The sequence below is a fragment of the Nomia melanderi genome, chromosome 1, assembly GCF_051020985.1.
Source record: "Nomia melanderi isolate GNS246 chromosome 1, iyNomMela1, whole genome shotgun sequence".
Classification (NCBI taxonomy): Eukaryota; Metazoa; Arthropoda; class Insecta; order Hymenoptera; family Halictidae; genus Nomia; species Nomia melanderi.
This window is the reverse complement of record NC_134999.1, coordinates 37970131-37986314: the sequence shown is the minus strand read 5'-3', so window position 1 is coordinate 37986314 and position 16184 is coordinate 37970131. Positions and strand designations below refer to the sequence as shown.

The 16184-nt window shown below is 48.5% G+C and overlaps 2 protein-coding genes across 6 annotated transcripts in view; both read right to left on the bottom strand.

Annotated features, from left to right (window-relative positions):
* LOC116424861 (Ca2+-channel-protein-beta-subunit) overlaps window positions 1-14606 on the bottom strand; it is a 31569-nt gene extending 16963 nt beyond the window's left edge. Inside the window, exons 1-5 of one of the 5 annotated variants that reach the window (XM_031971832.2) lie at window positions 10422-10815; window positions 7343-7936; window positions 2558-2674; window positions 1714-1833; window positions 1379-1553 (exon numbers count right to left, since the gene is read on the bottom strand). In XM_031971832.2, coding sequence (XP_031827692.1) covers window positions 1379-1553; window positions 1714-1833; window positions 2558-2674; window positions 7343-7393 — 463 coding nt within the window. In that variant the 5' untranslated portion in view covers window positions 7394-7936; window positions 10422-10815. Of the gene's footprint in view, window positions 1-1342; window positions 1554-1713; window positions 1834-2557; window positions 2675-7342; window positions 7940-10266; window positions 10286-10421; window positions 10816-13533 lie in introns of those variants that run through there. The other 4 variants (XM_076371011.1, XM_031971831.2, XM_076371013.1 and 1 more) reach the window with 4 other exon arrangements.
* Window positions 14607-14775: 169 nt separating this feature from the next.
* LOC143174182 (uncharacterized) overlaps window positions 14776-16184 on the bottom strand; it is a 61459-nt gene continuing 60050 nt past the window's right edge. The window contains exon 4 of the mRNA XM_076371027.1: window positions 14776-14847. Within this exon, the coding sequence (XP_076227142.1) occupies window positions 14803-14847 (45 nt within the window). The 3' untranslated portion in view covers window positions 14776-14802. The remainder of the gene's footprint in view (window positions 14848-16184) is intronic.

Below are 16184 nucleotides of genomic sequence, written 5' to 3'. Positions count from 1 at the left end.
CTCAAGGTAGCTAGTGAGAAGCTTCAGAACGCGATGCAGTTCTAAGTACCTAGGGTAACTAAGTCGATGCACTGAATCCCATCATCACAGAAGCGACTACTAGTCGCGGGATTGATACCGAACACGTCGACACCGTTCCGTGTGGAATTTGGCACCACCTACTCGGTAATCGATAGTGGCACCGTGGCATCGAACTTTCTTTCGAGTGTTTCATGGAGAACGTTGATTGCTCTATTTGGAAACAGCTGGGATCGATGGAAAAATTGTTTCACGCTGTATTGATCTACTCTTGTATTAATTTCTCGATCGAGACTTGAATATTTTCGTTGACAATTGATAAAATAGGAATATTAATAAGTAGCGTTCTTCAAAATTTAACACTAGAACTACCATACCAGTCAAAATGATATTTTCAAAGCATCGAATATCTGAAATGATTTTCAAAATAAATAGTTCCACTTGAGTACTATGATGAATGTCTGAAGAAACTGAAAATAATCTATTGTTACAATTTTTATAGGAATTGCATATTAATCGTATTAAATGCTCGGTAGTTCTAGTGTTGATACGGAATGTATTTTTATTTCGAGGGTTAATCGTGCCATACGATCATTGGAATTTCTCGGTACCGATTCGGTATCAATCCCAGGACTAGCCACTACGAAATATATTAAATTACAGCGGTACTAAAGTGTCACGGACGTGTGTTCGTGTGGGGCGTGTGTCGACTGGTGTGGTGACTAGCGATGGGCATGACCGTAGCCGAAATTCGCGTGAATCAAAAGCAATGGACAGTCGGCGCTAAGATGAAGCGTGCATGGATCATTAAGGAAACCGTGAAACCGGACATAAACGTCGAGTTTACGCTACCGCGGGCATCATTCCGAGATCGTCTACTAATAAACCAGCTTCCCAATGATCCATTCAACGGTAACTAAATCCCCTATAACGCTAGTGATCCTCCGGAACCGACGATCGCCGGCTTACCGAGCAAACTAAAAGGGCGAAGGTGGTGAGAAAGGGGTAAGGGTGTGTGACAAGCTCGCGTGTGGAAGAAACGAAAGCTACAGTGTGTGTTCGTAATGTGTGACGTGTGTATGTATGTTCTGAGATACTTAAGGCCAGAAGCGCAATGTGTTCGTTCGGGTTTCGTTTTCTCGTTTCGTGTTCGTTATGAATTTTCCGTTCTTTCTTTTTTTGTTTTTTGTATCTTTCGCCGCAGAAACGATCCCTCCGCAACTGTATCCCGCCGTGGATCGGTCAAGATGAGAGAATCCCGGTACAGCTCGAGACACCGTGGTTTGTCGGGTCGGGGGAAAGAAAGAAGGACGTGCTAGGATACCTGGTGTAGGTGGTGTGGAACCACGTGAGGGCATACCACTCTCGCCAAGGTTCCCTGAAGACCCTCCGCGCGCCGAGTACAGGCCCTTCGTGCCACGCGCAGCGCTCGCCTGCTGCCTCAGGGCCTCCAACTTAACCGGGGACGGGATGAAACCGACGTCCGAGTTCTCTTTCACGAGCCTACCTATCCACCAGTTGTTGTCATACTTCTCCTGAGGGATACAGGGAACAACCATTAACGTGGAGCTCGCGGATTCACTTTTCTAGACTGTTTCTTGTGTAGAAACTTCTCGTGATACATCGGTTGTTCTAGGGTTTGCTTGGTCAACCTCGTAGCGAAGGATTGAGAAGAGTGAAAGTCTGTTGATTTACCTTAATGTGCAGAAAGTCGCGGACCTCGAAGCTGACTGCCGAGCCATGCACCGGCGAATCGTCGTCGACGGATCCGTCATAGCTCACATTGGTCCGCACTGCAAACGCTACCGGTTTCGTCTGAATCATTCGAAGAGGTCTATTAATAACGATCGTTATCCGATCACTTTGCAAAGGGTTTAAGTATTCAGATTTCGGAGTGCAAGATACTGTACGCGACGAACGTTGTTAACCCTTTGCACGCGAGAGGTGATTCTCGATCATCATTAGGTTTGGTATAGGGAAATCATGAAATTAAGCACGATGCATCGATACGCGAGATATCGATATGGAATAGCTCTGTGAAGAACTGTCGAGCGCAAAGGGTTAATCGTAATCGAGCGACGGAGAGGAAAAGAAAACGCGCCGGCGTCCCGATGATTTGTTAACAATTACCGGATCAACGAGGTCGAGCGGCGTATTCGGCGTCGGCGAGGGTTGCTCAAGTAATCAAAGGCAATAATATCATCAAGGCTGGGTACACGTACAATGCATCCCGCGTCCTATCGTCGGAACAAAGGAACGCGGGACGTTTAATTGGTTTCGCCGGGCAGCCTCTCGGTGAAATCTCATTAGTCTGGCGCTGCGCGTATTCATTGACACGCTTTTCATTCCGTCGCCGGCGACTTAGACGGCCGCGGGGGTCGGCGTCGAAGGCAATGACGACGTTCGGAAGTGGCCGATCGATACGAAACGATTTACGAAAGGCCCACCGACGCTGAGAAAACACCGAAAGGATGGAACAGGCCAGGCGGACGGGCGGAGAGGAAAGGAAACCGGAGCACACGAAAGATCAATGACTTACCCTGGCTTTTTCAAGTTGACTGAGGGCCTGCCTCTCCTTCTCGCGTCGCAAGCTCTCCTTCTCCTCGTCCAGCGAGAGATCCGAGCTCGGCTGCGAGTAGTTCGAGTCTGCCGAGCCCTGAAACGCAAAACAAACCCGTTGAAATTGCGCCCCGAGGCGGCCAATGTTATTACTTCTGAATCATTATCTCCTCTTTTTTCGCCGGATCCACCAGAGGAATATTAAAATCCTCGCGGACATTCGACGCTCCGATCATTGTAATCTGCGACTGAGTAATTCAACAATATGCCTCGAGTCGAACAGATTTTATAGAGTTCAATTCGATGTAATGAAAATTACCTTCGAGGTTCCTTGAAACATACATTTTGCCCCTAATTGAATTGTTGTAACGTGTACAATCGTTATATTTGAATCGACACTAAGGATCGATTCGGAAAACAGAAACGAAGTCACAGTGGCAGACACGTTATTTCTCGACGTTCCTTGACTCCTATCTCTTTATCGATTACCCCGAGTCGGGCTCGAACGACTATAATCTGGAAGTTGGAACTCCGCACGGTCATTACACCGTGCTCCACATTCACGGGAAATTTGCCTACCGGCGAAAGGCGACGGGCCTTCCAAGATTTTCCTCGAAAACCTCCGGCCAGAACAGTCGCCGCGACGGGTCCCGATGTTTTGTCCAGGGAAAGCCTCCAGGGGAAGTTTCTCGAGGGCTGTCACCGTCGGGCCATTAGTTTAAAAAGGGGAACCGGCCTCGACGGGGTCTTCGCGAACGTTTCCGAGTGGCAGTTTGTGTAATTGTTTGTTATTTGAATCGGCTCAGCGCCGTCTCTTCGGAAAACGGGCCATTTCGCGTGCGCTCGGCGCGGCTTTCGTTTAAAGAGCCTCTGAGCCGGTTTAACTCCTTGCCTTATGATTTCTTTTAGAGCCTACTATAGAGTTACGACTATTTTATCCCTAATAACTCGCTAGAAGTAGGCTACACTTACTAGAAACACGAACAGTTTATAACAAGAAACTGACATTTCATTTCAACTCGAACGAATAGTGTCACGTTCCTCAAACCGGACTAGTCAAAGATATCAAACGATAAATATTTCTCGCGAGAAATTCGCTGAACATCGAAACTATCGAGCACAGTAGAAATAGACTGGTCCTAGTGAGACACTAGGATTTTTCTACATAGAGAATTATTTCATCGGCCACGTGTAAGAACCTGCTTATTAAACTGTCGGAAGCAAGGTTCTATTAATAAGTTCCCAGTTGTTGTTCCATGGGTTGTACGGTAATTGTTGGCATTAAAAGAACCAGTTAAGAAATCCCCATCTATAAATCATCGATTTTTTTCAGCCGTTGGATAACACGTCTCGTAAGCAGAACGTTAACAGAATTACTTGACGAAACGAATAAATCAGTTTCAAGGTGATGCGACGTCGCGCGATTTGAAAGGTATTAGTGTCGCGATTAAGTAAACAGCATCGGTTTCACGCTTGCGTCAGGAATCATCCGCGACAAGAGTTCGTATTCTATCTATACGGCGCTGCGACGCCATTCGTTACGTCACCGCGGCCGGTACGTCCGGCCAAGTGTCTCAGGAAACACGGTGCGTCTCTCTGGTTGTTCGTTGGCAACAATGCGAGAACGGAAGGGAGCTCGATTAATTCCAGTTTCGAATTAATCGGGTCCCGAAGCCTTATCCGCGCGCCTCGTAAACAACAGATCCGCCGAGGCGAGACGCAATTTGTAGCAGTTTTATCGATCAGCCCGTTGACATTGACATATTGATCCGCCATGTTGAAAGTCGAAGCCTCCGCTTGTCCCGTAATTAGACACTTAATTAAATGAGAAGGATGACCGCCGAGGCGCACCGAGTGCCCCGGACGACGCTGGAATTTGCATTTTTCCGGCTCGACGCGGAACGTCCCGAGGTTTCGAATTTCGCGAGGCTCGCTTTTTGAAGAAATATTCCCTCTCCCTCGGCCCTCGGCGGATTGTCAAGAAATTTTTCATAATTTCACCCGCCGCCTGACATTGACGTATTGATCCGGCATCCTCGAAGTCGACGCTTCTGTCTATCCTGTAATTGAACGTTTAACTCAACGCGAAGAATGGCGGACGTCTGTCGGTGGATGGATAGACGAAGTCGCTGGGACGGATCTTAAATTTGCGCCTCGACGTCAATTTTTAATGTACCTTGACGGTTCAACTTTGAGCCCTTAGCACTCCGGGTTGTTTTGTAATCTATCAGCAACTGTAGCTAATTTTTATAGTGTCCCTAGCGAAAGTGAGAAATGCTGTAACATTTCTTCGATCTTTTATTTTCCTTAGTACAAAATGTGGATGTGTGGAAAACTGAATAATTTAGGGTAGTTTCTTTAAGATCCATTAAAATATTTAATAACTGGTGCAATATTGGAGCCTACAGAGTTCAAAGGGTTAAGGGATCGCGTTCGATTCTTGGTAGTTTTATGCAGTAACGCAATTCTTAATTTTATTTTGCATCTGTTGAAACAGATATAAAAAATGCGATCTAACTTGATTCCTATGTGTTTAAATATTTGATGAAAAGTGTTCGTTCGATTGATCAAGATATTAAAATTCCACAGACCGCCGATGATATTTTGAAGTGCCCAGTGGCTAACTATCGAGTGGAAATGGTAACAAAAGAATCGTGTAAATCATATTTCACGTGTCGATATTATTTGCAGAAGAATTCCACTGGCCCCACATCCCCTCGCCGAAAAGGAATTTTTCCCAGAGAATGAATTATTCGATTGGGGGTCGTAGCCATGCCAACGGCCTATACTTAATCGCGTCTCAGCGGCTGTTTCTCGTGCGTGACTGTGTAAATTTGTCTATGCGTACTAACCCGACCTTGCCCGTCCTTGGGCGGCCCTTAAAAACGAGGATGGTCTTAATGAATTGAGCAAAAACGCCATTCGCTTTAGAAATTCTTGCTCCGAGTCCCTTCGCGATTACCCCTTCACCTCGTTGACTCGGTTATAAGGTCGTCGGTTACATCGAAATGGCCAACCACCCGTGTTTCGCGTGTATTTTGTAAACAAATGCGTATAAGGGCATCCATGCTCCGTCTTGCTATAGTATTATTTATAATATTTATAATATTCACTCGGGAGACCACTATAAATAAGAAATCGATGAAGTAAACACGCGGCAGCTTCGCCAGTAAATAAAAAATCGAGGATACCGGTGGATTATAGGAAAAATGTAACATAAAATACTTTATAGACCGACTCAACACGAAGACAAAACGAAAACGTGAGCTTCAATTCGTACAACGCATCCTTTATGATATAAGAGTTTGCCTGTTCGTGGCACATCGTCTCTACTTGCTGCAGATTCTCCTCGTTACGCAAACTGTCGAAGTTTCACGAACACTCTCTAATTATAAAATGGCAATCTAATAAAGTTAACGGTCTATCGAAACGAGAACTACCCTCGTTTCCGTTAAGGGAAGAATATTAAAATAAAAACGTTATCGAAAACAAAGTGGATTGATGTTTCGTGTAGTCTAAAAGGCACGAGCGAATATTCTACACCGATGGAACGGCCGAGTATGCTGGCCGGGCAGCCGAATGGCATAAACAAAGTAATAAAAAATCGACGAAAGCGTAAGAGTAAAAAGTGTCTATAACGAGGATGAAAAACATCGACCACGGGGGCAATGGAGCATACCGGAAACGCTCGGTTTCACTCTGAAAACGTAAACCAGATCGATTTAGATTGCAACGCAAAGGATCGGGGGCTCTGCAGCGATAACACGGCTCAACGGTTTTATTTCACGCCAGGCTGATTAATGGAGAACTTCTATGACGCGTTGCGAGCCCCCATAGAGGGCCCTTTATAAAACTGAGAAAGAGAAGAAGAGAAAGAAGACGGTGCCGCGGAGAACTTCCCTTCGCGACTGATTTACTTTGTAAGGTCCTCGATTCGTTGACACCCCCTGTTACAAGGGTTATCCCCTGGGGGACGCGGCCCGTATTCGTGTCGCGTGCAAAAAATAACTAGAAGGCCTGCTGAACTCCCGGGATTTAAATAATTGGGGGTAGTTCCCATGGCATCGATCTTCGGGGAATGTGTGTCACAATTAACTCGTCCGTTCATTTCATTTCCATTTGAACGTTGGACAGCTAAAGAGGCGGCTACTAAAAATAAATGTCTCCGGAGAAGAATTCCTCGCGAATCGGCGAGGTACGAAATATAAATCGATGATTCTCTTGTTCCAGAAAAAGTTTATAGGAATTAGTCGAATCGGTCTCTAGTCTCTCCGCCTCGATTCTACTCGAAGAAACGAAGTAACGATAACCTAACTTGTACAGCAGCCCGCAGATCACGCGCTAATAACATTCACCCCGCAGACCCCGCAAGATTGATCGACTGATTTGGTTTAAGGGCGTCGACCTGCTAGATCGTTGACCCACTTTCCGGCTTACTTTCACTGAACCCTCTCTTTTGTAGTTTCTTACGTGTCTCAGTCAACGTAGGAAACCAACACCTAGCGTCAACTATGCCAAACGCATAATTTGACGTTACAACCCCGAGTTGATCTAACTTCTGACGTCCCCTTATCAATATTTCAAGCAGCCGTCCCATAAATGCGTAGAAGTGCACTGCAGACCTCGTTACCCGTACCATCCGTTCAAAGAATATTATCAACGAATCGCACAGCTTGTTAAGGAGCTATCCTACTGACGTGACATCCTTCGATCCATAAAACTCTAACGAACTACTCGATCGTTTAGTATCTCTGATCCGAGGTACCTGAGTGAACAGCTTGTTGTAGCCAGAATTGTGTTGATTGTATCCGATCATCGCCGGAAACCACCACCGAAGTCGCCAGGGCCGTTCTTCGTGCGGCAGTTACCAACTACCGGTCGGGCCCCGACACCGTGGCGGCCCAGTTTCGATCTCGGTAACCCGAGGCTGAGGCTCGACGTTGATCCGCTAAGCTCACGCTTAGCACGCGGCTACCGCATTGCGTCTACACGGGTCTCCAGGTTTTCCTGGGCCGTTTCGCGGCCGGTGCCGGCCACCCCGTGCTCGGGCGTGCGAACGTGAACACACAAGCCGCGGCGACGACGACGACGACGACGACGACGACGACGACGTTCTCGTGCGCCGCTACGCCATGCTGGCCGGCGCAAGGACCGACTGGCACGTCCCTCAGGCGCTCTTCCTCGACTTTTTGCGCTTCCGTTTGCAAGCCATCCAAATATTTAGCCCCGGATCTACTCCCGACTTCCCGGCGTTATCGCACCGTGACCGCCTGGTGACTCGATCTTCGTGGGCATCGCGGCAACCGGCGCGGCGTCGACGCCTTTCTGATCGACTTCTTACGCTTCACCTCGGTCGACGCTGCTGGAACGCGGTTGAGTTGAAGTTGACGAGCGACCGGATGGTTCTCGGGAACGGATGAACGCAGATGGGGTTTGATACGAGAAATGCTTGGAATAATGGTTTCTCGGTGTCTAAATAGGCTTTTGGGTACTTTAATTATTGAACGGCTTTAGGTCAAGCAACCTTCTAAGAAATCTTATTTACGCAAAGATTGTACAGTGAAGGATTCATTTATTGTCGCTGGTTACATGAAGAAACATTCATATTCTACCCGAATCTGGCTCCACCTTAAACCTCCAGCGAGGAAGAAGAAATTCCTCGGCTCTAAGTTGAGCGATTCCTGAGACGCGAAAACTGCATAACGATTCGCCGAAAAGATCGACGGGGATTCGTGCTCCTTCGCAGACGATCTCCTTCGAGCGGTATCGTGAACTATGCCGATATAATTGCTCTCGAGCGAACGTCTTAACGAGGACCGTCTCGGTTGCACACGTTTCGCCCGTCTAACGACGGCCGCCTCGTTAATTACACGGTCGCAATTAAAGTAACGATCGCGCCGTTGTGAAAAAGGATCCCGACCCCGTGTCTGCGTGTGACACGGTTGATCGATTGTCGAGCACCGTAGAAACCGGCGGCGGCGGCGGCGGCGGCGGCGTCGGGGTTTATTTCATCGCGGCGCCGAAACGAAAACTTTCGGCTTCTCCTTCTCCCGGTGAGCTTAAACGAGATTGAGGGATCGCCGGGGCGATGCCACTTATGTAAATCGCCGGTGTGCATCGCACGGTTACGTGCTGCGGAGCCGGACCGTTACGCGTTTAATAACCGAGATCGAAGGATCGTCTACGGTTTCGATTATGCATGACACGGGACGGATTATTAAGAGATTCCGTGGGCCGGCGTTCGGCTGAACTTCGCGCCGAGGAGAAGCTTTGATCGGAAACCGATTCGCGTTCGGAGATTTTAGCTCTCGGTATTGATAAATCTTCGGTAAACACTCGATTGTCTTTTACGTCAGAGCGTGTTATTTTTTGTGGCTTTTAATATTACTCGAGTGGAGAAATGAACATAGAGAAGGAGAATAAAGGATAACAATGACTCCTTCAAGTGGGTGTAGATGTATTGCAATAATAATTGGTGTGGAATCTAAATATATACGTTATCGCGGCAGTGTTAGTTTTTAGAAAATTGACTTTACCTCGTCTGACTCACGCTTTATACACGCAAAAGTGAACGTAGGAGCGTGAGTCAGATGGAATTTTAAACAGTTTGCTATACCGTAGGAAAATATACAGTGTTCTGTAACCAGTAACACCTAATATCCAATAAAAACGGCTAGTTCATGTCCTCGACTTGTTTCCCCACTTAGAAACACAATCTATACATTACGCCGTCTCTTACGCCGCTCTAAATTCACGGCGCAGAGACTTTGAATCACTCTGTACTTTAAAAACTCCCAACAAGCCGAATCGAACAAACTTTTCCTGTAGTCGTCATCCAGTTATCCTCCAGTTTATAACCTCGTTCGTCAACTAGCCCCGATCAAAGGGCATTCACCCCTTAAAATACGAGTTCGGCCAGCCTATAGCGAATCGTTGTGCCCTACGCGCCGCGTGTCCGAGCGAATGGAACGTGCCGAACCGGATTACATTGTAAAAGAGATGCTCGTCACGCGACTGCCCGACCGCGGGCCACTTGGATAATTAACTATCGGTCAGAAGTAGTCCTCGCGAAGAGCAGCCTTGGAACTCGCCGGAGCACCGGCGAATCCAAGAACACGGCGATTCCAGCGAGGAGACAAGCGGAAAATAGAGGGAAAAAAAAGGAAGAAATTAGAAGCTCGAGACCTATCGAATTATCAGGCTCGCCGGAGGGAGAGGGCAATCGATTCCGTTGACCTCTTTGTAACTCGGAGCCGTCGAGCAGCCGGGTTATCCTCTTGTAAACAGTCGGCGGATAATTCGCCGCGGAAAGAATAATTACCCATCGACACCGGCGAGCGACGTCGCGGATCGGAAACGCGTGAACCGGAGAAAGGGGAATCGAAATATCAAGCGAGAGGGTGAGGAAACCAACGGCGGTGTGTCCTTTGAAGAGTAATTGCCCTTTCGTACCCGAGCGAGCGTACCCTTTGTCTCCCCACCGAACAAGTGCACGAGACGTAATTCGTCGAGGGCCAACGAAAAGCGCAGGAGGAGAAAGAGTGGAGACAGAGAATGCCAAAGGAGACAGGCTAGAAAGAGAGAAGCGTCGATCCTTTGACGAACGAGTCCAAACCACCGGAAGGAAAACAAAGGGGAGAGAGAGAGAGTCCTGAACGAGTTGAAAAAAAAAGCTTCGTAACGTCGTACGGAAGCGGGTCAACGACCATCGCCGTTGGTGTCGGGTCCACCACGTTCAACGTCGATCGACTCCGGGACGCCGTTAGCCCGTGCAACAAACAATTCCCATCGAACGCGTGCTTCATCGGTGCGTCTCATCCGTTCCCGGAAAACACGTCTGGTACCTGTGCTCGATCTCCTCGCGCGGAAGCAGACGAGGAAAACAAATATCAACAGCTTGGACGAAAGAAACTGGCCACGCTCGCGTGCCTCTCTCTTTCGACCGCTCCACCCCCACCCCTGTAGCGGTGGCACACGCGTGTCAACCTCGATATTCTTTTGTTTTCTTTTTCCTCTTTCTTTAATTCACCGACCGCCTGGATGAATGACTCTCTCGTGCCTCTCGCTTATTTCTGTTCGTCGGTCGCGAGGATCGAGGATTCCCAGGACAGAATGGTGCACTACGGCGATCGAGAGTCCTTGCGGGACACGCACGACAACGGAGCGAGAGAACAGAACGATGGGACGACGTTTCTCCGCGTACTGACACTACGCGGTGGCGAATCGCGTTCCTGGCCGGGTTGAGTTGATACATCGGCCTAGGGGCTTGCCGACTCACCCGCTCTGTGGCGCCACCGAGGAAGCCGGACGACACCCCCGTAACTATATCGATCCGACAGCAGCCCCTCCGCACCCCCGCCGAGCATGCCCGCCGTAACACACCCCCGCCGATTCTTCGCCACCCGTTGTGACCCACACGACAACGCCAGGCCACTGCACCCTGAAGGTAACGTGTCCTATCAAACCCCACGCGCGCCTTCTCGTGTTCGCTATGCGCGACGCTCTTTTCTACGTTCCCTAGGTTCGCCCTATCTGTCTCTTTCTTCTCCTTCTGCTCGCTCCTCTTCGAGGTTCTCGCCGGGTCTCTTTGTCTTTTAGGTGGGTCTTGTTTCGTCGCTCGCTGGAGGATTGAAAGGAGCCACGAGGCAACTTCCAAGTGGTCTACACTGCGGTCAAAGTACCACCGTCAAAAGTGTGTCATTCGGGTGAATCGAATCCTCGACGAGTTCGCCGGGTCACGGCGGGCCAACGTCGGGGAGGTCCTCTTTTTTTCTAGAGGATCGTACATGTGTGAACCGTCTGGGCTCAGTTTGTTCTGGGAGTTTGCTGGGCTTTGTATGTGGGTCAATGGGTTTGCGCTTGGAAGCTTTCGGCAAGATGTATTGTTTATGGTTTTATTTTGCTTTGCTATTAATAAAGGTGACTCGAGTAACGTTCGTCAAACTAAGAAAACGTTGTTTAGATCTTATCTCGTTTAAACTGTCGGGCTTGGGAAATATTCGTCTGTTTTGAGAATTGTATCGACGGTTGAATAAAATATGAACCTCGCTTAATATTGCATCAATCCGCGGCGTACCGACCGCTGGACAATCCTATAAACTACAAACACGTAGCCGACAGCACGGTAACAAATAGTAGCCTGAAACATCGTTTACATAATAAAATGATCTAATGTTCAGGCAGCTCGTCGCGTGAAACACAAAACGCAGACACGACTAGTTGCCAGAGAATGTCGCTTCCCACTCGTAATTAGGCGAATGCACCACGAAGATAAGTTCCGAGCGCGTCGTGGCCTCACCATGATCCGCGCATGTCCGTCTTCATGGCGACTCGTGACCGCAAACTGATCGAATTCGAGCAGCTGCACACACGTGCGCTCACGCGTGAAACGGGCTCCAAGCGTGAATCCAGCCGCGAGGAGAAATATCTATCGGTGGAGAGGATCGATTCCGATCGTCGAGCGGACGCGGAGGAGCCGAGCGCTGCCCGATCCCGCGAGTCGCGAGGGAAGGTTGTTCTGGCGAAACTTGGCGACAGAGAGGACTCTCGGGCATCGAAGGACGTCTAAGCTATTTCAGTGTAAACGCCTGCCATCGGAGCGTCCTGTCATTTAGAGGCAATCTCAAAAATAGAATTGTTGCGGATGCAGCAACACGCGCGACGATTGTCACCGGGGTTGTTTCCTCTATAAATCGATCGGCCACGCGGAACAGAGTCTCGGGTATAGTCGGGTATTATAGGGGTTATCAACTATTAACGCGGATCAGCTTATTTTCGCTCGGGCTTCGATTCGCTACCTTTGCTCCACTTTTCCAACTAAACTTTCACTGGGAGAGGAATACTGCGTATAATTGCAATTACGTTAATGTTTCATGCCAGGCTATCGACTATAGTTACCATGGTGGAGTAAAAGTCATAATTGCGGACACGTTGCACTCGACGCAGCGCGTGCGGCATTACTCGGGAGTATTTCGTCATTTATGCTAATTTTAGCGTTGAAAGAAGTAGGAAAATGAAAGAGTTTTCGTTGATATGCGTGGCGCGAGTGTTCGATTGCCTATTGGTAGATTTTTTAATAAAGACGCAGATGATTGATCGTCGAATAAACGATCAACGCGAAAAACTGGCGGCTCCTATAGTTCGGAAGTCTTCGGAAAGCCTCTAAAATCTGATGGACCCCTGCGGAAAACACGAACCGCTAAAAAAGCTCTTAATAAATGCGCATGTGTAAAAAATGGACCAGTTTCCCAAATGTTGAATAAATTGTCCCGCAAGATAGGGCAACTTTCCAAGCGTTTCATATTCCCGAGCGTTCGGGAACTTCGGCAGTGCCGCGGACCTAGAGTCATCATCCAGCCCATTACTTTCGAACAGCCTGGCTTCATCGAAATTCCGTTCGATTCGTTCAACAGTTTAGTTAAGGGAACAGGTGAAGGTGACGAAGACGATTAGGGTCTTGTTAGCTTTTAGTGGTCTGAAATATTCTGGATTTTTCACTCGGAAATTTGCACCATTGACATTTCGTTCGATCATATTTTGACAAGATGCTTTAAGAATCGATCTGAGGACATTTGAGAAATACTTCGTTATTATCAATCAAACGTTTTAATTTCCACGTAATCGTAATACATTGAAGATTGCCACTGTTATCTAAATGAGAATATCACCTTGAGATTCGTCTTCTTCCGAATTCGAGTTACAGCGGTGAAATACACGCAAGGGAAATAATTCGAGTCGTCTTTTTAATCAGAGAATTTTTGTATCTCGAGTTGCGGAGAGTTTTACGGGGTAACGGAAGGTAATAGAGGAACTTTATGAGTCATAGAGGATGCCGAGTTATAGAGGTCCGACCGTACGAATAATTATGGTAAACTGGTAAAATATTTAACGATTCGAATAAAATCGACCGTCGAAGGGGGCAGAGGATCGCGAAGGGATTAGTCTCGTTTGATTTACCTTCCTCCTGCCGAAGGGCTTGTAATGCTCCCGCCTAGCCGGCCGCCGGAGATGCGCCATTTTCCCGGGATGCGTACGAGAGCTCGCGAGCGGTACGTGGACCTCGAACGAGCCTTTCGCGCGGTAAGAATCGACGGTCAACCTACGGGACCCGTGAACACCGTGTACTCGGCCGCCTGCGTGTAACAGCGTTCGTCAGCTTCGCGAGTCCATCGACTTCCGGTACGAGGCACGTCGAGTCCTGGTTCGGAACCGCATTTATCCTCTGTCAGCGACGTTCTCACTTCACGCACTGCACGGCTGAAGCGCGGTGTGCATCGAGAGCGTCATCGAACCCGAATAAAACAGCACGAGATAAATCAACGTGGACAACCGCGAAGGAGCAGGCTCAATTAGCGGCGGAGCGTGCTCATTAATGATTAATACGCAACCGTGCCCGGCGTCCGATCTTTGGATCCATGCCGAACGAACGAACAGCGACAGCTCGGTGTATATCGAAGTAATAAATCTTCAGCCTTAACCTTGACTTTTGAACCAGCCTTTAAACGACTACACCGGAAACGAAGCTACGATCCGGCTCTATTTATATTGCCGGAACCGAAGATTTTAATAGAGAAGTCTCGCGTCAGTTGGTTAATTTCGTAGCTGAAGTATTCGCGATCGATGGGGATCGATCGGTAGCTAAGTCCACAGGCTGGAGTCGGGCCGTCGACGCAACCAAAGTTCGATGGACACTTAGCAGGATCCTCTGACTCGATGAAAATGTCCGGAATGGTTCACTACGTGTCTCTAGCGCGGATTAAATCCTCGGCCACTTAGGTTAGCACTCGGTCTCGGGCGAGATCGGTCGACGGTGTCACGTGGAGGACCGGTGATCGGTGCAGCCGTCGGAATTCGCGGTTCACCGGGCGATGTCGGTTCGATTTCGGGATCGATTCGCGGTGCTAGACGAGCGTCCTGTCTCTACCGGCCGTGTCTCCGTTCCACGGACGGACACGGGGATCGGTGGAAACTGGTGCGAGACGAGCCCGGTATGCTTGTACGTGTGGTACTGGTGCGACGAGAAGCTTTTGGAACGCATCACGACCTCCTCCGCTATAAATAAAACGGTGGCCGCCACACCGAAAACTCTGCCAGCCGAGAGCCGCCGAGAGAGCCTCGATTCGTCGTAATTTTCCTCGTTCAACGGAGGAACTCGGGAAGAAGAATGCGAGCGGCGGGTTAGGTGATCCGTGGGCCGATCGCGGATTCCGAATCGACCTCAGACTCTTAGGTGTGCCCGATCGATGTTTCACTGGACCAGGATTCAGAATTCTGGAAGTCCAGACGTTCCAACTTAGATGTAACTTAGACATAACAGACTGACGAATATACTTGTCATTTATCTTCGGGTGATTTCTGGAAGTTATATTTGTTTAGAGATTTAGGGTATGAGTGGATAGATTGAAATAATCTGTTAATATTTGTCTACGTGTAACGATTGAAACAGTTCTTTTAGATAGACAGATGGTACTAGCTTTTGTAGAGATTTAAGTATCAATGGACTAAAAGATGAAAATATGCAAGATGCACATCTCGCAGGTACTAAGGGCTTATGTCATCGATACTCAGGCTTAAAGACCCCGTCCGCAAACAACTGTGTATTCTAATCGATAAGTAGGTCTGGGTTGTGTCTAGGTTGCAATCAGCCAGCGTGCCTCTGAAATTTATCGAAGGTGCACGCCAAACAAAATAATTCCCCCGATACGATCGCCATTTAATGGCGTTCACGTGTCGAACGTAGCTCGATCTTATCACCGCCGCTGAAAATACCAGCGAGACTGGTATTTCAGTGCGACGTCTTGACCCTAGACATGTTATTTCGCGTACGAAACGAGAGTTCACTCAACTTCGAAACATTGATTTCATGGGCCGACAGGACACATCGGTACGATATGGCCATTGTGCGGGCAAACCGTGTGGAAGTCGCATCGAAAAGCCAAGGACTGCTTGGTAAAGGGGTGAAGGAAGGGTGAAAGCGGTCGATAAGTGGGGTGGAAAGGCATTGTGCTTGGAGAGGATACGTGTAGATACATGGATTGATCCCACGGATTGTCTCACCAACTGACGTAACATCCAGTTACCCTTAAACACTCTTTCGCACCTTCCCATCGATGCGTTCTCGCTCCAGATAGTTTCAGAAATTCCCACCGCCCCGCCTCTCCGTTCTCGTTTCAATTTTGAAAACTGCGACACGAGTAACGGCCGGAGCACGAAATATTCGTTGCAGAACAAATTCGCCCCCGCGAGCCTCGCGTAAACGAGATTCTTTATGAAACGCGCGGAGCGCTCGCGTTTCAAGCGAGCGCAAGGAATGGAGGCGCAGCGTGCCTGTCGACTCTCGCTTTTCCCCGGTGTTTTCAAGAATTCAACTGGGTCAGCCCGCTGTTGTGTCGCTGGAGGCTAGACACCCTGTCAGCCATTTCCTTAATCGTCGCTAATTTCGCTCGAACGAAATGCCTCGCGAGCTAATCGCACGCTTACTGTGGAAACATTTTTGTTTCCGAAGAGAAGAGGCGCATCGTCGCGATGAAATATTCGCTGCAGTTCGCGAGACCGAAGAAATTAGCGTCGGTGTTTTTGTACGCGGAGATCGGATGCACTTTTCACTG